The 20,485-nt window shown below is 50.6% G+C and overlaps 1 protein-coding gene across 3 annotated transcripts in view; it reads left to right on the top strand.

Moving 5' to 3' along the window:
- The first annotated feature begins 11,759 nt into the window (after nucleotides 1-11,759).
- Nucleotides 11,760-20,485, top strand: part of IREB2 (iron responsive element binding protein 2) — a 47,390-nt gene continuing 38,664 nt past the window's right edge. For all 3 annotated transcript variants that reach the window (XR_014137762.1, XR_009605621.3, XM_060617464.3), the window contains exons 1-2: nucleotides 11,760-11,884; nucleotides 13,109-13,198. Coding sequence is in view for 1 of the 3 variants with exons in the window: in XM_060617464.3 (XP_060473447.1) it covers nucleotides 11,866-11,884; nucleotides 13,109-13,198 (109 nt within the window). In the remaining 2 variants the exon portion in view is untranslated. The remainder of the gene's footprint in view (nucleotides 11,885-13,108; nucleotides 13,199-20,485) is intronic.

The raw sequence follows: 20,485 nt of genomic DNA, 5'->3' as shown, positions 1-20,485 counted from the left end.
GAGGGGCCTGTTGGGCTCCGGGGGAAGAGGAGGAAAAGGCCGGCGGAAGGCACTGTCGTCCTGGCGGCTCTTGTCTCCGGACTCCCCCTGGCGACCAGTTTCGTGGACCGTTTGTAGTACATTTTGAATGGATCGCTTTCCACGGCCGCCTGGGGGTTGCCTTTGCTAAGACACCGAACACGGTCCTCCAGAGGCAGGCGGTGGGTCCCTGCCGCCCCTTCGGCCCCGGCTTCTGCGGTTGTACCTCGGAGCCTGCACGTCCTCAGCAGTTTCCGTGGGGAAGCCTGGGCAACACGGCCGAGCACGGTTCTGGGGGCGTCTCCTTCAGCGTCCCTAGATCCCCGAAGGGCACGCAGGGGGACACGGGAGCCAGCTGGTTCTGCCGGGTCCCCGAACGCAGAGCGGCAAGGACGCAGCTTCAGCTCAACGGAGAAGCGAAGGTGCCCCAGTCGGACTGTCCCGTGCCGGACAGGCACCTGCCCAAGGCAGACGGCCTGCCACCAGCGATAGGAGCTGTGGGCCAGGGTTCTCGGGCGTAGACGCCTGACCCCTGAATCTGTCCCAGGTGGTTTGGGTGGGAAGGGCGTGGATGGTGGACCGTGCTTAGCGTCGGGTTCCCCCTTCCTCCAAAGCTGGCGCCAGGGTCTCCCAGGCTCCCCGGGAGCAGGGCGGCTGGGTGTGAGGCGCGGGGGAGCCTGGGTCCCTGCACCTGCTGGCCTGTCCGCCGCCCTCGCAGAGGTCCCAGCGTCCAGCCACGAGGTTCAGGAGTGCAGGGGAGCCAGGCCCCTGGCGCCCGCTGGCGTCCACCGAAGCAGGCCCCGCGCGACCCCGGAGTGCCAGCCACGGTTGCGTTTTCTGACCAAGGTGGCATCCTGATTGCGAGGGCTGGATAATCCTAGAAGCTTCCGGATGGCGGCAGCCTGGGTGTCCTCTGGCGCCCCAGCAGCCTGGTCAGCGGCCCCCTTGGGCCTTGGGGAGTCGCTCCCACGGGGGGCCGGGCTCCTGCTTGGATGCGGGCTGTGCTGCCGCCCTGGCCGATACCGCTGGGACTTGGGGAACCGTTCAGGCAACCACCCTGCACAGCTGGGCCACCGAGGCAGCTGTAGGTGGCCGTCTCGAGGCTCTCCTCGCTGGAAGTCTCCGGAGCCGTGCCGCCCCCGTCCCGTGCCGTGCCAGCAAACGGATGCCCGTTTCCCACAAAATTCAGCTCCGAGTCAGAGTTTCAAAATAGAAATCACAACCAGATCCCAGCCGGCAAGGGAGTCTGGGAAATGTGGCCGTTAGTGGTCCAGCCTGCGTGGTTCAGGAAGGTATCACGGGAGCCCGTGCACGGGGTTTCCCGCAGAGTCACTGACTTTTAGCCTGGGAGGGATTCTACAGGGCAGGTAGGCCAACCTTCAGGACTGGTGAGCTGGGTTGTGCATTCAGAGCAAAATCATAGCCGGTTAGAGGCAAACCCACGCGTATGTGCTCGGCTTCCTCCCTCTGAACGTCCTACTCTGAGGACCGAATTCTGGATTTGCTTCCGTTTGAGCAGAATCCCTCGGGAGGCTGTTTTGAGACTGGAGGCCACTGTAGATCAGGGCGACACATGGGAAGTTTGTAGGGGCCAAGGCCCAGGGCGCCTGGGGTTTGGGGAGGGAAGGCCAGAGGTTAACGTATGAGCCTCAGATGAACGGCTCCCAAAGCGAACGCTCGCCCCTAAGCCTGACCCGTCTGGTGCAGCCCAGGCTGCGGTGTTGTGAGCTGGGCAGACCCCGTGGCTGGCAGGACGGCTGCGCTGAAAGGGCCCTTTGGGTGTCTTAAGAGTGAAAAAACAAATCTGTTTTTATTACCATGTTAGAGGGTGCGACTGGGAGCCTCGCTGCCTTACTCCTCCTTTCCTGTGTAACCACCGGTGCCCAGCAGGAGCTCCGTCCTCGGCGGCTCCGCTTCCTCCGCTGGGAGGGACAGAGGCCCCGCTGCTGCCCCCCAGAGGCTCCGCGTCGCGTCGCACCCACGCCGTCCCTCCCCAAAACCTCGCTGGGGTTTTGGGGCGCAAAAGGCGTTCTTCGGGCAGAACTGAGGGGGGGTCCTGAAGGTTCTGTCGTGACCCGGCGGTGCCTGCGTTGGAGGAAGGGTGTGGGCGGGCCCGGCCCTCCCGTCTGGCGGGATAACTCCCCGCGGAGCCTGGAGAGAAAGCCCAACACTGGAGGGGTTCCAAGCCCCCTTCTCGCTGACAGTTTAGAGCTGATGAAATCCCAAGTGGAGTGTAGTTTCTGCGTCAGATCCCCTTACTCTCCCCGGATAGCTCTCCTGGGCTGTCCTCCGCCGTCCCCTTCTGGGCCTTTCCTGACTTCCCCCCCCCCCCCCCCCCCCGCCCCTCCCCTCCCCCGGGGCGTCCCACCTTGTGTTTTCTTTTGCCCTGGTCAAATCCTCTCCACCCTGCCAGCCAGCGAGGGATCATAGAGCCCCCATCTCTGAACCTCAGGGTTTCAATCTGAGAAACAGGGCTAATATTACCGTATTTAACTTCACTTACGTATCTGGAATTCAGTTTGAATCTACTGAAGATTGCAAAGACTTTACGCAAACTGTGGGGCACCGTGTCTGAGGTATTTGATCAATGGCAGACGTTATTTTAAAGTGGACTCAACTCAGGCATCATTTTCCCTCAGAAACTTTGTCCCCCCAAGTGGGTTCATCTGTGCTTCAGACTCTGTGGGAATAATGCAGGGAGTACTGGGTATGGGTCCCCACGGGGGAGACTCCTGGGGTGCAGAACAGTCCCCTCTGACTCCCCCGCAAAGATGTCTGTGTCCTAATCCCTGGACCCGTGCGTACCTCAGGGCAAGGGGATTAAGGTTGCTAATCATCTGACCTTGAGAAGGGGTGATTATCCCGGCTGATCCAGGCGGCCCCGGGGAATCATAATCTCCTTCTAAGTGAGAGAGGGAGGCAGGAGGAATCCAGGAGATGTAAGGCTGGAAGCAGAGGCCCCGGGGACCCCTGGGCCTTCAGGGTGCGTGCCGAGAAAGTAAGAACGGCCTTTAGAAGTTGGAAAAGCCAAGGAGATGGGTTCTCCCTTGGAGCCTCCGGAAACGAACGTAGTCCTGCCGACATCTCCGTTTTAGCCGGGTGAGGCCTGTGTCAGAACTCTGGCCTCTGCAGCCACGAGATAATGAAATCGTGTTGTCTTAAACCACTAAATTTGTGGTTGTTACAGCCACTGCTGAAGACTAACACAACCCTCACACACATTTTACAGCACGAATTGATCTACATTGCCATTGTTACCGTTCCGACTTTACCACTGAGGAAAGTGCAGCTCAGAGAGGTTAAGTAATTTGCCCTAAATTGCACAGCCAGTAAGTAGTGTTAGATCTTTTGACGCAAATTACCAAAAACAAATTAAAACACCAATTGGCTTAAACTATAAAGGGGTTTATTGGCTCACATAACTGAAAAAAAAAAAAAACTTTAGAGGAAGTTCTTGTGGAGAACAGGGAAGGCTTGATCCACAAGCTAAAAGGATTAACACGCAGGACCCAGTTTTTCTCCATCTATTCTGTTTTCCACACTCTTGTTTTCGTTCTTAGTTTCTGCACAGTGGACCCCGTGGCTCTGGGCTCACCCCCATGGTGGTAAAATGGCTGCAGCAGCTCCAGATGTCACAACCTTACTCCCCACGACTTCTAGAGGAGAAAAGGAAACTTCCCTTGTCAGCAAAAGTGTTGTGCTTTGTTGCTTTGATTCCTGAGCCAGATAATGAGTCCAGTGGTGGGTCTGTGAATGAAGAGTGGGAAAGGATTGACTTGCCCAAAGGAAAATCATAGTAGTTGGGGCAGAAGGAACAGAAAATGGATAACAGATGTGCACGGTGCTGGCTGAGAAATACCCTATCCACAAGGTTTCGGAGTTTAAACACTTTTGCCTCCTGGTACCACTGTTTTCTGGCTCTTTGGACACATTGTCAAAGGGCCCGTGTCCTGCCTAGACTAAGAGATCAGCCTGGAGCTGTCCTAACCTGCTCTGTGTGCCCAGCCCCAGCGCGGGGCCAGGCTGAGATCAGCCTCAGAGAAACGTTTGCTGTCCTGGGGCTGCTCTTTCCAGGAATACTGCTCAAGCTGTACCTGCCTCTGATTCTGGAAGGGAGCTGCCCCGATACCCATGCTCCTGAGAAAATATAAGTACTTCAATAAGTACCTGACTTCGGCTCAGGTCAAGATCTCATGGCTGGTGGGTTCGAGCCCCATGTCGAGCTCTGTGCTGACAGCTCAGAACCTGGATCCTGCTTCAGATTCTGTGTCTCCCTCTCTCTCTGCCCTCCCCTGCTCACGAACTCTCTCTCTCTCTCTCTCTCTCTTTGTCGAAAATCAATAAAAACATTAGAAAATAATAAATACATAAAGCCAGTCTGAGCTGCATATTTCCTGTAGCTAGAAACACCCTAACTAGTGCCTTAGGGGGCTGCTACAAAGGTCTCAGTGAGATAAGGCGTGTAAAGCACTTCACTAGTTTGGACAGGTGTTAGCCGTTATGATTTTTGTTGGCACCTGTATTAGCACATCTATTGATGAGCTCCTCAAATGCGGGTACTTTCTGCTTCGCTATTCTGGAACGTGACAGATGATATTTAAATGGTGGTTGAACCGAACTGAAGTGTCCAAGGAACCAACCGTCCAAGAGTCAAGTTTCTACCAATTGAATTTTTAAATTCAAGTCATCTTTTGCAATTCACTAGGATAGCTTGCTGTTTACAGAATTCCTGTAGAAAGTTATTTTATTTTATTTTATTTATTTATTTATTTTATTTTATTTTTTTAACATTTATTTTTGATACAGAGAGAATGGGGGAGGGTCACAGAGAGAGGGAGACACAGAATCTGAAACAGGCTCCAGGCTCTGAGCCGTCAGCACAGAGCCCGACGCGGGGCTCGAACTCACGGACCGTGAGACTGTGACCTGAGCCTGAGTCGGATGCTCAACCGACCGAGCCACCCAGGCGCCCCTAGAAAGTTATTTTTTAAAGAGTAATCCTTTCGCAATTTGAATCATTTATGTCTAACTTGCCTGTTGCACAAGTTTGGGAACCGTTACAGATGCACGATCGGGTGTCTTTCATTCATTCACGCATCCATTTGCTTACTCGAGGGGACTTTCTGGAGCTGCCGCCATGTGCCAGGCCCTGTGCCAGGAGAAAGGGAGGGAGAGTAAAAACCTGGTCCTTGTGTTCAGGGAGTCACAGTGCAGCGAGTGAACAGACAGTAAACCCGGAATTACAGCCCGGTGAGCTGGGTGCTATGAGGGGCAAGCCCTAGGGGCTAGGAGGGCACGAAAGCAGGAGCCCAAGGCTGGGGAGCGGGACGCAGAGGCGAGCAGTGAATGCTTCACAAACAGGAGCCTCTACCGTTCCGAAAGGCCGGCCAGACGTCAGCCGGTCAATGTGCACGGATCCAGGTCAGATGCAGCTTGTTTCCAGGGAAACCCAGGGAAGCTCGTTCTGTATGGGAACGGTGTTGTGAGGACTTGCGTCAGGAGGTAAGACTGCGAGTGGGGGAGGGTCAGGTCCAGAAGGACCTCAACTGCTGTGGAGGAGATTCAGATGTTTATCTTGCAGGTACTGGGGGAGACTTTGAAGGATTTTCAGCCGACACGATCAGACTTGCCTTTCAGAAGAATATTCCGAGGGCTGTAAAGGGTGATCAGGGCAGCAGGCAAGAAGACCCACTAGGAAATGACTATTGGGTTGAACCATATAAAACCCTTTTTGTTTAGGTCAGAACATGGCCAAATGTCATCAATTTGCTCCGGGTAAGAGATGACCCCAGCCCAAGCGGAGGCAGCAGTAAAGGAGGTATTTAGGGATTCTGACGCAGTAGGACCTTATGGTTTCTTTGACGACGGAGGAAAGAACAGAGCCTGTGCCTGGAGTAGGAACAGGTATGAAGTGAATTTGGGAACGAGAAGATTTCCTTCAACCATAAATCCGCAGCTGAGCCTGGTGGAGTCACTCCTTTGGGGACGGTGACACGGTGAGTCTGGGGCTGGCTGGGTTGGCCACTGGGCCGCATCATCTTCACCACACTGTGGATACTCCAAGAAGGTTTCTACCAGTTCCCTGACGTGGCCCCAAAACAGAGCACCACAGGGCGGGGGGCCTCCCGGAGGCCGGACATCGGACTCCAAGGGGTGGGCAGGGCTGCGTCCTCCGGGGGGCTGGGAGGGACAGCCTGCTCCTGCCCCTGGTCTCCTGGGCGTGTCGAGGCACCACCCCAATCCCGCCTTCATGCTCACGCGGTGTTCTCGGTGTGTGAGTCCCGCTTTTTCACGTGGCCGCCTGCCTCTGTGTGTCCGTGTGCCTACGTTCTCTCCTTAGGACCCCAGCCATTGGACTAGGGCGCACTCTACTCTGATGGGATCTCTTCTTAGATAATTCCACCCGCAGGGGCTCCGTTCCCCCATAAGTTCACATGCTGAGGCACCGGGGGCTGGGACCTCAACGTATGCACTTGGGAGGGACACGATTTAACCCATAACAGTATTTATGAGGGTTATACTCCTCCTCATCTTACTGATGGTAATTCTGTCTTTTCCTTTAGGAGAAATAGTCACCTTTCCTATTTATTTTATATCTTATCACAGTTGCAAGGAATAGTGTTCTGCAAGACTTCACTGACCGTCTTTACCACATACTGGCAATAGACGGGGGCTTTTGTGAGTTTCTAAAACGTTTTAATGTGTGGTCTAACCTTAGCAGCTAAGGGGAGAAGCCCTTCACTGCATCCCACTTGGCCACATGGGCAGAACACACAGTGACCGGCCCCCGTGTACAACGGCCCCTTCTGATCTCATGGGCTGCGGCCGGCAGTCAGACTCGGCACCGGCTTCCAAGGTGAGCCACGGATGACAGGTGTTCTTGCGCATCATGGCTTTGGTTTCTCAAGATACGGCATTTGTTTTGGAACTCTGGACAACCGAAGAGGCTCTCCGTGTGTAGAATTAAAACGTAGATTGGAAGAGCAAGCAGGACTCAGGACTCAGGGACTGAGAGGCCATCCTGAGAAGATTCAGAAAGGTGTGGGGGCCTCCACTCCCCCCCTCACAATAAGTGAAACTGTGCCAAGCCACAAAGCTGCAGATGGGTAAAAAACTGGCCTCTAGAACCTCACAGACTCACACTTGATAGGTGACCTGGTTTTAGATAAGAGATGGCTTGGTTACTAAACGGGAACTAAACGAAATCAGGTGCCTTGTGATATGCTGCGGTAAAATGGACACATCACTCATGCAGCCTTCCTGCCAAAGGCACATGGGCGACATTTAATCCTAAAGAAACAGCTGGGCGAGCCCACGGGGGGCCGTTACTGTTCAACTGTGTCGGTGCCATAAAGGAAAGTGAAACAGAGGGAAAGTTCCCGATTACGGGAGACAAAAGAGATGTGACATCGAAATGCAATGCTTGAGCTTAGATTGGATCCTGGATTATTAAAAGAAGTTTCTAGAAAGGACAATATTGGGACAGCTGGCAAATTTTGAATATGTGTTATCAGTTACACAATAGCGTTATAAAATGTTAACTTGCCTGAAGGTGATCATGTCTCTGTGGCTGCGTAAGAGACTTCCTTGCTTTTAGGAGATACATGGTGCAGTTTTTAGGGCTGAGGGCTTGTCATCTGTGTAATTTACTCTCGGGTGGTTCAGGAAGAATGAGAATAAGAAATCACGAGGGTGGGTGACTATACTTAGCAATACTCTATTGTTGCTTGAAAGTTGCTAAGAGAATAGATCTCAAAAGTTCTCACACAAAAAAGGTAACTATGCGAAGTGATGGATGTGTTAATGAACTTTACAGTAGTGATCATTTCCAAATATATATGTGTATCAAATCGTCGCATTGTACACCTTACATTTTCCCAGTGTTATACGTCAATTACACCTCAAGCTGAAAAATAAACAAGTGTCCCAAATATTGGGGATCTTATTGTGCAATATATAAATACATAGAGAGAGGTAGAGCAAACGTAACGAATGTTAGCACTAAATAAATCTAGGTGACGTGTGCAAGAAAGTCTATTGTAACTTTCTCATAACTCCTGTGTCCTTGAATTATTTTTTCTCAAATAAAACGTTTAATTAAAGAAAAAAACGGACGATCCTGCCCAGGACACCGATGTAGCGCCAGACATCTTCGTAGAACGGAAACTTGAAAAAAATGTGTTGTGCAAAATTGTCTTTGAAGAATATGGATGTGGTTGGAAAAAATGCTTGGACCGATGCAGAGAGGTGAGGTTCCCACGGGCCGGCTGAAGGATCAACGGACAGTTCCTGTCAGCGTTTGGCCTGTTAGGGGAGGCCCTCTTCTCTTTCCCTGTCAACTTCTTCATGTCTCTTCTAAATAAAAACTGAATACATATTTTCTAAATGTTGAAAGAAGAACCAAATTACTAGCTTTTCTTTTTAATCTGGTACTGCCCGTTGTACAACCTTGAACAAGTCATTTCATTCATTCCACAAACATTTATTTGGTACCTACTCTGTGCCGGGCACTATTTTAGATGCTGGGGACGTAGCAAGAAATAACACGGATAAGGCATGTGCCCTCGTGGAGGGTATAGGCTAGTGCTATGTGGCGGACACTGGGGGTTCCCAGTCTTACGGTTATTTCCTCTTCTTCCTTGCTAATGAAAACTCCAATTCTGTCCAAAAAGCAGTGTGTGAGGGAGAAAAAGCAACGAACATTACTACAGATTGGGAGAAAATATTTTCAAACCACATGTCCGACAAAAGACCACATTTTGACTTTACATTTAGAATGTATAAAGAACTCTCAAAAGTCAATAGAAAAAAAAAGAAAAGCAAAAAAAATCACTCTAATTACAAAGTGGGCAAAAGACACGAACAGGCATTTCACCAAAGAAGATACAGAGATGTCAGTTAAGCACATGAAAAGGTATTCAGTTTCACTAGACCTTAGGGAAATACCGATTAAAGGCACGTGAGCTATCACTTCACACCTATCAGAATGGCTAAAATAAAAAATAGCGACATCACCAAACACTGGCAAGAACGTAGAACTGGATCACTCATATGTGGCTGGTAGGAATGTAAAATGGTACAGTCACTTCAGGAAAGTTTGGCAGTGTCTTTAAACACAAAATATGCAATTACAACTCCACAGTTGTATTCTTAGGCATTTATTACAGAGAAATGGAAACGTACGTTTATACAAAAACTTGCACATAGGTGCTCACGGCAGCTTTATTCATAATAGCCCCAAATGGGAGACAGCCCAAATGTTTCTCAACGAGGGATGGATAAATTGTGGAACAGTCGTACGAGGGAATACTACTCAGCGATAAAAAGGAACAAGTTAATGATACAACAACCCGGATGGACCTCTAGGGAATGATGCTGAGTGGAAGAAAAAAAAAAAGCCTAGGGTGCCTGGGTGGCTCAGTTGGTTGAGCATCCAACTCTTGATTTCCACTCAGGTCATGATCTCACAGTTCGTGAGTTCAAGCCCTTCGTCGGGCTCTGCACCGACAGCATGGAGGCTGCTTGGGATTCTCTGTTTCCTTCTTTGTCTCTGGCCCTCCCCCGTTTGCATTGTCTCTCTCTCAAAATAAATAAACTTTAAAAAAAAAAAGTCAATCCCAAAAGGTTATATACAGTACGGTTCCATTAGTATAACATTCTTGAAATGTCAAAATTATAGAAATGGAGAACAGATTCGTGGTTGAGCAGGGGCTCAGGAATGACGGAGTGCAGCCTAGATGGAAAATGGGTGTGATTATAAAAGGGCAACAAGAGAGATCCTTGGAAGCATTCTGTATCTTCAGTATGGCCATGGTCATTCGAGTCTACACGGGTGATAAAACCACGTACACCTGGCAAAGGAGTGGACGATGTAAGACTGCTGAGATCTGAATGAGGTCAAAGGAATGTATCAATGTCAATTTCCTATTTTGATTTTGTACTGTTACATTGGGGAAGACTGGGTGAAGACTATGCGGGTCTCTATTACTTCTTACAACTGCATTTAAATCTATAATTATCACAAAGGTTTTAAAGTGGGTGAATTGAATCTCAATAATTTTTTTTTTTTTTTTAAGAAAGGCAGTGTGTCCAGCCACAAACACATGGTGATTGATCTAAGTTAGTTCTTCTCAGCAAGACATTCAGAAAATGGGAGTGTGTTCCTGGTTGTTACCACGGTGGAGGCACACTTTTGGCAATTAATGAATGTTAGATTACCTGCGCTCCACAGGACAGAATTGCACAAGAATCAGACAACCTCCCCCACTGAACACACTCCCAGATGTTTAGGATGGGACACACGCGCGCACACACACACACACACACACACACACACGCACAAATAATAACACATTTGCTACAATTATCTGAGCCTAAAAGTTAACCCCATTTACAAATAAAAGTAATTTGGGTATAGTTTTAATGTACCCTGAATTATTGCAGTGACAGACAAGTGACTCTGCCTAAATCAGCTCCCTGAAAAAGGGTATGAACAATAGGTATGAGATACCAACCAGATCATGAAGGACTAAGTTAAACATGTAGACTTGTTCCTCCATTTGAACTGAGTCCAAGTCCTGAGGCACCTGGCGGCTGGATAATGTTGGGTAAGTTACTTAACTCTGAGTTTATCATCATGAAAAGGGAGATTACAATAGCACTCATGTCCTGGGTTCTTTTTGAGAAGATTGTCACAGTCATCCAGACAGGAAACGTTCAAATCTAGCCCCCAGTGGTAGCAGGGGAGTCTGGTTGGAGAGGTGAATAAACTCATGGCCAGGTCTTGGGTCATGGATCAAAGGTACAGAGGTCAAGGATGACAGGCGGGTTTCTGGCTTGGGCAACTGGGTGGATGGTGGTACGTTTAGTGAGACAGGCAGTACAAAAACAATAGTGGGTTTTAGGGGGGAAAGGAGGAGTTCAGTTTTGGAGATTTTGTCTGGGGTGTCTGTGGACGAGTCCAGTAGGTACTAGTATACACACCTCTGGGCTTCGGAGATGTGTTTGGGTTATAGGTGGACTGGGAAGCATCAGTATGGAAGGGAAACGGTGAGGTGGGTCAGGGAGCTCAGAGAAGGGGCGCAAGAGCAGGGCCCTGTTTATTCCCCGACGTTCAGTAGCTGGGCGGAGAAAGGGCACCCCTCAGGACAGGAAGGCTGGAGAACCGAGGTCAGCACGTGCAGCCACGCGACCTGGACCCGGCAGTTCCGGGGGTGGGGGCCGTAGCGGGGGGGGGGGGGGGGGGGAGGGGGCGGGCGAGGGAGGCAGGACGAGCCCATGCAGCCCTTTCCGGGGCCCTGGCTGCCACAGGCTGGTACGGCGGCCGAGGGGGCCAAGAGCCCGAGGAGCGGAGGCGGAGGGACGCAGGGAGAGACCTCGCTCCGCAGTCGGCCGGGCCGGGGCTCCTGGAAGGCGCGCGGGCTCCACCTGAGCGCCCAGGTGAAGCCAGGCCAGTGTGCAGGGCAAGGCGGCTTTCCTGCGCCTGGTGTCCCGGGGTTTCCCGGGATTCCCCACGGGAACCCGCATGCCGCTCGACCCCACACGCCCAGTAGGACACCCGAGGCGGCCACAAGCCTGTAACTCCAGCTCCGGGGCCAGGAGAACCGCCTTCCGGGAGCCCCGCCCCCTTGTCTTTCTTTGTTTCCTCGTCCGAAGATCTCGCGACAGTTGGGCGGCAAATCCCGCGAGCGCTGGCCGGCCCGGCGCTGCGGCTCTCGCGGTGTTTGCGCGAGACTGCCCCTTTCCTGCTCCCCCGCCGGCCCGCCCGCCTTCCTCCCTCTCCCCGCCCGGCCTCCCCCGCCTTCCCCCGCGGGCCCCCTCCCCGCAGGGATACTATGGTCTCCGGCGATGGACGCCCCAGCTGCAGGTCAGTTTCCGCCCGCGGCCGCGCTTCCCCGCTCCGCTCGCCCGGGCCTGGCCGGCGGGCCGCGCGCCCCGGGCCCGCTGCCTTCGCCCCGGCCGGCCGGCCTGCGCGGGGCCCGCCGCTTGCCCGAGGCCGCTGCTCGGCGGCTCCGGGGTCGGGAGGGGCCGCCTGCCTTCCGGCCGCCCCCGTCCGCGGAGCCGGGGTGGGGGCGGGGTCTCCCTGCCGGGGGCTCGCGCCTCAGCGGGTGGACCCCCGCCGCTCGGCTGAGCCCCTCCCTGTGCCGCGGGCTCCGGCCCGGAGTGGTGGTGGGGGGAGGGGGAAGCGGTCAAGGCCGGGCTCCGGTCGGCCGGTCCCGGAGCACCCACTGCGGCGCGGGTGTCCCCCCCCCCCCCCCCCCCCGTTTTCGTCCTCCACGGGGGAGGACGCGCTCCCGCTCCCACAGTGGGCCGGGGTGCTAACGCCGAGGGTCCTGCCCACCCACCGCGATGAGTCTGCACAAAAGATCCGCAGGCTCTGCTCCCGGGAACGGTGCGAGCTGGGAACGCTCCGCGGAGACCCCCGGGTCTCTGACTTCTTGGTTCGCTTCACTCTCCTTTAGGGGGAAATTCTGTTGTTCGTTTGTACTTTGGGTCTGCAGACCTGGCAGGGTCTTACCGGACAAGTTTCTTGTTTTCGTGTGGTTTTGATTTTATCCATGTTGCCCAACACTCTGTAAAAATCTCTTTCGATTATTTGAAAAAAAAAAACAACAACCAAAAAAGCCCAACCCTTGTCATTGTGGCGTTCTCAGAGTGTTCTACCTGTACTTAGCATTTTTCAGGACAGGGCCTCCCCCAAACAAACGCCTGTACGTCATTTAAATCATTCTTATTTCTCCTCTCTGGATATTCTTTGTTGCCACCTTTCGGGAGTTCGTTACTTCACCTGTTTTTATGTGACAAGAATCATGCTTTGAACTTTGTTGTCCAGTACAGTGGACTCTAGCCGTGCGTGCTTATTTAGGTTGGAATTAATTAAAATTAAGTTTTAAAATTCATTTCCTCCGTGGCTACGGCTGCATTTCAGGTAGCCACCTGTGGCTGATTGGCTCCCTTGTTGGACACTGCAAATATGCAACGTTTCCACCATTGCAGAAGATTTTAACGGACAGAGCTGGTTTCTGTTTGTTTTCACTTTGCATTAAGGTACTTAGTAGCTGTGTTTCATGAAACTATAATTTTTTTTCAGGATACGCCTTTGAGTACCTTATCGAAACATTAAATGACAACTCACGTAAGAAGTTCTTCAATGTACCTAGACTTGGAGGCACCAAGTATGGTAATGTTGCTTAAATTTTCGGGGTGGGGGGGAGGGATTTAGTTTCCAATAATAAAACTGCATTTGTTAAGCTCAGCTGAAGAAATTTTAAATTTACTCCCACCATGTTGTAACAGGTAAGCCTACACATACCTGTAACATTTTAAAATCTCCTGTTGGGACTTTCGTTTGAGGGAGGGTATAAGTCCATACCTTAACTTCTCGTTTCAAAATGTAAGTTCATTTAGCAGTGGGTTTTTTTTCCGCAGAGGAACTATTTAAAAAAAACCACAAAACCTGACTGATGATATTCTATACCTATCATACCCATGCTTTAGTTTTTCGCGTGAACAGTGCCCACCATTCTTTACCTGCTGTACTTGAATCGGAACCGTCAACAGGGCCCGCTGATGTGAGTTGTTCTCCAGGGCATGGCTTGCCCTGGCCTGTGCACCAGCACCGTTGCCAGACCTTTGCAGGTGCCTGACCACGGTCAGACCCTTCACTGAGAGCTCAGAAGACTGAATTTGCCTCAACCCTAGGGTATCTGATGGAAGTCTTGACTCTATGGACAATTGAAAACTGAACCAGCCAATGAAGAGAAGACCTGTTTGGAAGAGTGGTTTTTGTTTGGATTTTTCAGTGAAAACTACTGAAAAGATAAATGCGAAATCTATTGCAGTGCATTTTGGAGGGAGCTTTTCTTTTAATCTTTTCTTCTTATAGTCTTTAAGAAGATTGCTTTTGTGATTTTCCTGTAGATTTTGACGTGTCTAAATATTGTAGACTGCCACTGGCAGTTTTTCGTGTCCATCATGAGAATATTTCAATTTTTGGAGAAGAAACCTGTCTTAGAACCAGGTTGCCTTTTAAAAATAAAAGGTTCTCCAAAATGGGAGCAGTACCCTTTACCTTACATCTTTGGGTGCGGTGGTTTGTATTAGGAGAGGCTGGTGGTTTTCTTAGTGTCGTATGTCTTTAATTCACATTTCTTTTATTCTTTCAGTGATGGTGAATTTTTAAATCTTGAACAGGGAACAGCTAAAGTGCTTATGTATAAGAAAGATCTTCTGTTTCCCTTTACTTTCAAATATCTAGTGATTCTGGCCTAGAAGTTTCTTAACCCATATTTTATAGCTTAATGATTGAAAGAACATATGTGCGGATATTTTAAAAATTAAGTATGAATTCTTTCTGTGGATAATTTGTGGAAATGTGCCCATTTGAAAACGGCCTGTATTTCCAAAATGCAGACAATCAGTAGGAAACTATCAAAAATAACTAAAATGTTTTGAAAGAGAATGGTTAATAACACAAAAGCTAAATTTTCTCTGGAAAATAAGTTTTCGTGGCCATCCGTATAACTGAGTTCCAGAACACCGAGGTGTTTATAACCATGAAAAAAATAATAAAACACCTGTAAATACAAATGCCTTCAAAACAGAAATTTGGTTTTTATTTCCATGGGATTAAAGCTCTGTTTTATTCATGGAGTGGTTATTAGGAAAGGTTTATTAATAATTAGTACCTTCTTAGTCCTCACTTGGGGGAATAAAATCGGAAAGAAGTGACTTGGGAAGAGAGGAGTCGCTTCAGTGGAGGGTTGTTTTGCTTGTTTATCATCAGAACAAAGAGGCTTTGTTGCACTTCTGGAGGGACCATGTTGGATGGCCTTCCAGAGATGTGCTTAGGGGACCCCGCTTCGTAGTCACCGGGGTTTGGGACCACGGTCTTCTCTGCTCCTGTCCCTCGTTCTGATGCCTGCCAGGTGGAGAATGACAGCTGTAATGACTTAACTCTTGCGAGCCCCTCTCCTGAGCTCCCTGCATGCTGTGTCAGGAATGCCTGCGTCGAGCTGAGAACCTGCTGTACCGTGACTTCAGCAAACAGGTGGTTTCTCCCGTGTGACAGGAACTCTAGATTTGGGCAGACGGGGACCTTACAGCACCAGTGCCAGCAAGGATCCAGGCTTCTTTTTTTTTCTGTTTTGCCTCCGTTGTTTTGGTCACAAAGAGCCACTGCACCTCCAGACATTGTCCATGTCCTCGGCAGCTTGAAGGGCAGCAGAGGGAGAAAAGCCCTCTGCTTTTGCCTGTATCTCCTTGGCCAGGTCGGTGGCCGCTGTCCACTTCGGGGAGGCTGAAGGTCAGAACAGGTGGCTTTCCAGCTTTTACGGTGGATGCGGCAAGGGAGAAAGGGTTGAAGTGGTTGGGGAGTGAGCCAGCCTGGTTTCTTCTTACTCGGTCTGTCTTTCCATAGAGCACAACATAAATGACTTCACTTCTGTGGGGTTTTTTTTTGTTTTATTGCCGTTTGATCTTTTTGCTTCCCAGGTTTATACTCATGGTGTCTTTATGGAAGTGGACACATCCTGCACATTGATTTCACTTCGATCTTCTATAAGTTCCTTGGCAAATCGCCTTTTTAGTGATTGGGAGCTGCCTGTCAGGCGCTCCGATGCCTACAGCCTTCGAGATTTTGAGTAACTCTGTTACATAGATCTCTGGATGTTTCCAAGGAGGGGAGAAATCACTGTTCCCTGGGACAGTCAGACTGCTTTCTGAAGGAACTAGGACTTGAATTAATACTGAACAGACGGGTCATGCAGGACAGTCAGCACATAGGGAGTGAGAACGGTCAGCCGTTAATAGAACAAACGGAAGGGGAAGTGTTGAGGAAGGGGGAGGACAGTGCAAAGACTGGCCTGGCGGTGGTGAGCGTTTCAGAGCGGCCGTCGCTGAGCACGGGGTGTTTGGCTGGAGTAGAGCCCCGGGCCCCTTCTTTATTTCAGGCCAGCTCATTCACCCTCTTGCCCTTCCTGACTGCTTCACTACTGTCCTGTAGTAGAGCCGAGGCTTACTTTTCCACATCCCAACCTAGCCTCTGAAAAAGCCTATTTTTTAGGAGAGTTTTTATTGTTTATAAGAAACTAGATTGGGTATGAGAAACGCAAGAAGACAACACTTCAGGCAGTGCAGAAACTGTCATTTTAACGTGCGGGTACAGATACATATAAATGTGCTACTTTTAAGAGAAATACGGCGTGTGTGGTTTCGTAGCCTTTTTTTGTTTGTTTACTTGCTGTATCACGAGCATCTTTCCATGCCTTGGAATACGAGTATCCCTTGCTATCTGATCCTCTGGTTTCTGAGTCTGGGAGCGTGAGTTCAGGTAGCAAGGATACCTATACTCTTCAGCAGCCTCCGGCGGCTGCACCGTACTGCCTGTGTGAATGCATAATAGTTTGGTGAGCTTCTCACCAGCTCTTCCCTATTTAGAAATAAAGCTGCTGTGTGTGTGTGTGTGTGATATTTAAATTTTGATGCAAGCTTGTCATTAGCTTCATTGGTTTGAAAGCGTGCCATTCCCTTCACCTTCATCAGCATTTTTCTTTTTCGCTGTGTACTGCGTGTTCCAGGCTTTACCCTTGACTTAAGGAACAAAAACTCAAGGAAAGATGTGGTTTCCACACATCCAAAGACGAAGGAAGAAAGCCGTCAGTCACTCGAAGGCTGCCAGTCTTTTTATCTGTGTTTCTTTTTGAATGTGTACCCTCTAGTCGTCTGTCTCTGTAGCCCACCTACTCATTTTATGTGATGCCCAGTGTAGCCGCGGCTGGTCGTTACATGATGATTGTTTTACCAGCCAGTTAAGACTGTACCTGTGGCTGACTTCTTCCGCCTATAGTTTTAACCTAGCTTGGCTGGCTTGTCACAGGTCTGTTGCTGGAGTAGTTCTCTTGCTAGAAGGGGCACAGTTCCGTGTTTTCTGATCTTGTCTCTGCACTGGACTCTGGAAAGGGCTGTGAGTTGGGTTAGCAGCAAAATAGTTTGCTTGTAAAGTTTACACACGGTGCGGAACTTTCTGAGGGTTACTTTTACCTAACGTGACTCTGTTGTTCAGGGTCCAGCTGCATATTCACTCCCCCTCCACATTTTGTCCAAGGGCCTGTTGATTTTAACTTTGCTTTTGTTGACGTTTTGTGTTCTAGATTTGGCCTTTTGGGTGGCACAGAACAGACCCCTGCTACCTCAAGTGAAGAAAGATTTATCGTAATAGTGCAGAGCTCCCTGGCCGGTGAAAGGTGGCTGTATCTGAAGAAAATGCACACGGGCCAGAATTGAGGAAGTTCTTTATTTATCTCCAATCTTCTGCCCCCTCTGCTTCATTGCAACCCAGCGTCCTTTGCCCGCTAACTTGAGATGTGGCCCCAAATGGCAGCCTTAGTCTCTAGCTTAGCTCTTAACACCTTTCTGGTCACTCTATGTCCTGACTGCAAATCCCTGGGACAGGGACATCATTGTCCTAGGGTATTTTTTTCTCCTCAGGCTGTGGGTCACTGACCTGTCCGGCCCTGGCTCTCGCTTGCGTGCGGCAGCCAGGGAGGTCCTGGGACACAGGGCTGTCCGCGCCACGGGTGGCGGCTTGCACAGTGTCACAGAGCGTGTCTGTTAGGTTAGCAGCTGGTGCCAGGTTGTGTGCCTGCCAGGGGTGCCTGAGGACAGTGCGCGTGTGTGCGTTTTCCTCCATAATAGGTGCTGCTTTTCTTATTTTCTCCACCTTGTCACTTAGTGGCGAAAATCGTCTCGAAGAAGCAGGAATCTTCTCTCTGCCTTCTTAAATTTCATTCATGGCAGTAGTGTGTGCGTGTGTTTTAAAGGTCACAGTTCTTCATTGGAAATCTGTCCAGCCTAGTGCTAGTTAGAGACAGAAACGATACCTTGACTCTAATCAGACACAGATAGGAGTTAATCCTGTTGCCAGATCTGAGGGGGTTACAGGACTTCGTAGAACTGGTCCAGGCCTCTGGCCTTGACCAGGGTTTTTAGGTCCAGCCCCTAGCTACTCCAGTGGGTTCTCCACCCCCTTAGCCCTCTTTCTCAGTCTGGACTGCAGTCTGAGGTACTGGGGCCTGGCTGGCTCAGCGAATAGAGCGTGTGACTCTCTTATTTTTTATTTATTTATTTATTTATTTTAATTTTTTTTTAATGTTTATTTATTTTTGAGACAGAGAGAGACAGAGCATGAATGGGGGAGGGGCAGAGAGAGAGGGAGACACAGAATCGGAAGCAGGCTCCAGGCTCTGAGCCATCAGCCCAGAGCCTGACGCGGGGCTCGAACTCACGAACCGTGAGATCGTGACCTGAGCTGAAGTCGGACGCTCAACCGACTGAGCCACCCAGGCGCCCCAAGCGTGTGACTCTTTTAAAGTTTATTTGCTTATTCAGAGAGAGAGAGAATCCCTCTGTCAGCGCAGAGCCTGACGCGGGTCTCGATCCCGTGAATCACGAGATCACAACCTGAGCCGAGATCGCGAGTTGGACGCTTACCCGACTGAGGCCCCCAGGCCCCCCAGGCATGTGAGTCTTGTTCTCAGGGTTGTCAGTTTGAGCTCCATGTTGGTACCCAGAGCTTGCTTTGCATACATACATACATATATATATATATTATATATATATATCAGGCAGAGGAGTAGAGTCTGGCCAGGAAACCCAGACAGTCCTGCCAGAAGGTGTTAAGGACTGGAAAGGATCTAAAATTTACCCTCCTTTCAAGTTAACAAGTTAGCCTGACGTACTTTCATAGAGGCTGACGGAAGACACGAGACTCTCAGAGACAACAGGTGGCTCGTTACCCACAGCAAAGCGGGATCCGTGGTACCAGCACGCAGGCCACTGTTCCTACAGGTGACTCTGAAGAGGGCCAGGTGATGGCGCGCGCACGGAATGGTTGTGTTTCAGAAAGGGAGCTCGGACTTAGGGAGCCCAGGTCTGTTGTAATGGAGAGTAGGCGTGCCTGCCCTTTGCTCCAGAAGGAGGCGCTGTCTGTCTTCCAGGGCTAGTCACGGTTTCACCGTTGTTTGAAGAATAGTCTGGAACCATTACTGCTTGTGCTCGGGAGTCGTGCCGAAATGTGAGGCGGGAGACACGGAGACGAGCGGAATGGCGTTGTGGGAACTAGTCGGGGAGAGTTTCGGGAGGGAGGGATGAGCAGCCCTGTTGAGCGTTTCTGAGAGGGGCTGTTTTATCGGCGTTTGAGGATAGGAATCGGATTGGCGTGGGCTGAACAGCGTGGAAGTCTAGAGAAGTGCACGTTGGGAATCTAAGTGACTCTCAGAAAGCTTCACTGAGAGTTTGAAGAAGGAAGTACTCGGAGGCCGTGTGTGTGTGACCTGGAGCTAGAGGCTGTTCATTGGAAGAACCCGAAAGAAAGGGCCAGATCGCAGGCGAAGGAGACAGGGTGACGGATGACTCGGGGTGCTGAGGTGTGCCCACAGGGACGGGAGGCGGAGCTCCTCCAGGGAGGTTGGCGCTTAGCGGGAGCTGCGCAGCCGTCTTCTTGGGAGTCTCTCTTTCTCCCTCTCGGGAGGGAGGAGTAACCCCGAGGTGGCCGTGCGCGTGGGTGTCGCGGGACGGGTTGCGGTGGGGTGTGGGGCCGGGTCTTGGACGAGGAAAGCGGAGAGTAGATGTAAGGAGAGTGGACGACGTGCGGATTATTGGGGAGATCGGGGGGACGGGCATGAGAGACCCGGCAGAACCTCTGGGTGGACGGGGAGGACCCAGCCGAGGCTGCAGCGCATATTCACGCTGCTTCCAGTTTATCCCGTTACTGTGGGTTTCTTTTTCTCTCCCTCCTTCACGTGTCACCGGCATTAAAACCACATCGAGCTGTCTCACACCCCCTGGAATGGGTATTCCATAAAAAATAGATTGAGGACCTCCGTACGTTGCTGGAACGTACAGTGGTGCAGCCCCTTTGGAAAACCGCTTGGCGGTTTCTTAAAATGTTAAACGTACATTTACCATATGACCGAGCAATTCTATTCTTAGGAATCTTCTCAAGAGAAATAAAAACAGTTATCCACACAAAGATCTGCAAATGATCCGAGTGGCGTTATTCATGATGGCTAAAAATTGCAAACAGTGTAACTGTCCTTCAGTGCGTGAACGGATGGACAAAATTCGGCATGTACACCTTGAATGCTCTTCAGCAGTTAAAAGAAATTGTCTCCAGATACGTGCTACTGCGTGGACGCGCTCGGGAGCACGCTCAGTGAAGGAAGCCGGACACCCTGAGAGACCTGACTGTATGATTCTGTCAGTATGAGATGAGCCAGAGACAACAGAGCTAGAGACAGAAGTGGCTGTGTGGTTTCCTGAGGTGGGAGAGGAGAGGACAGGGACTGCCAATGGGTGGGAGGGGCCGATGGGGTGATGAAATGTTCTAGAACAGGTGCTGATTGTACAACTCAGTAAATCTAGGATTGAATTTTGTGCTTGGAGAGGGTGATTTTCACGATGGGCAAAA

This window comes from Panthera onca, chromosome B3 (assembly GCF_046562875.1).
Source record: "Panthera onca isolate mPanOnc1 chromosome B3, mPanOnc1 haplotype 2, whole genome shotgun sequence".
Taxonomy (NCBI): domain Eukaryota; kingdom Metazoa; phylum Chordata; class Mammalia; order Carnivora; family Felidae; genus Panthera; species Panthera onca.
Note: the sequence above shows the minus strand (reverse complement) of the source record. Positions and strands in the feature narration are given on the sequence as shown.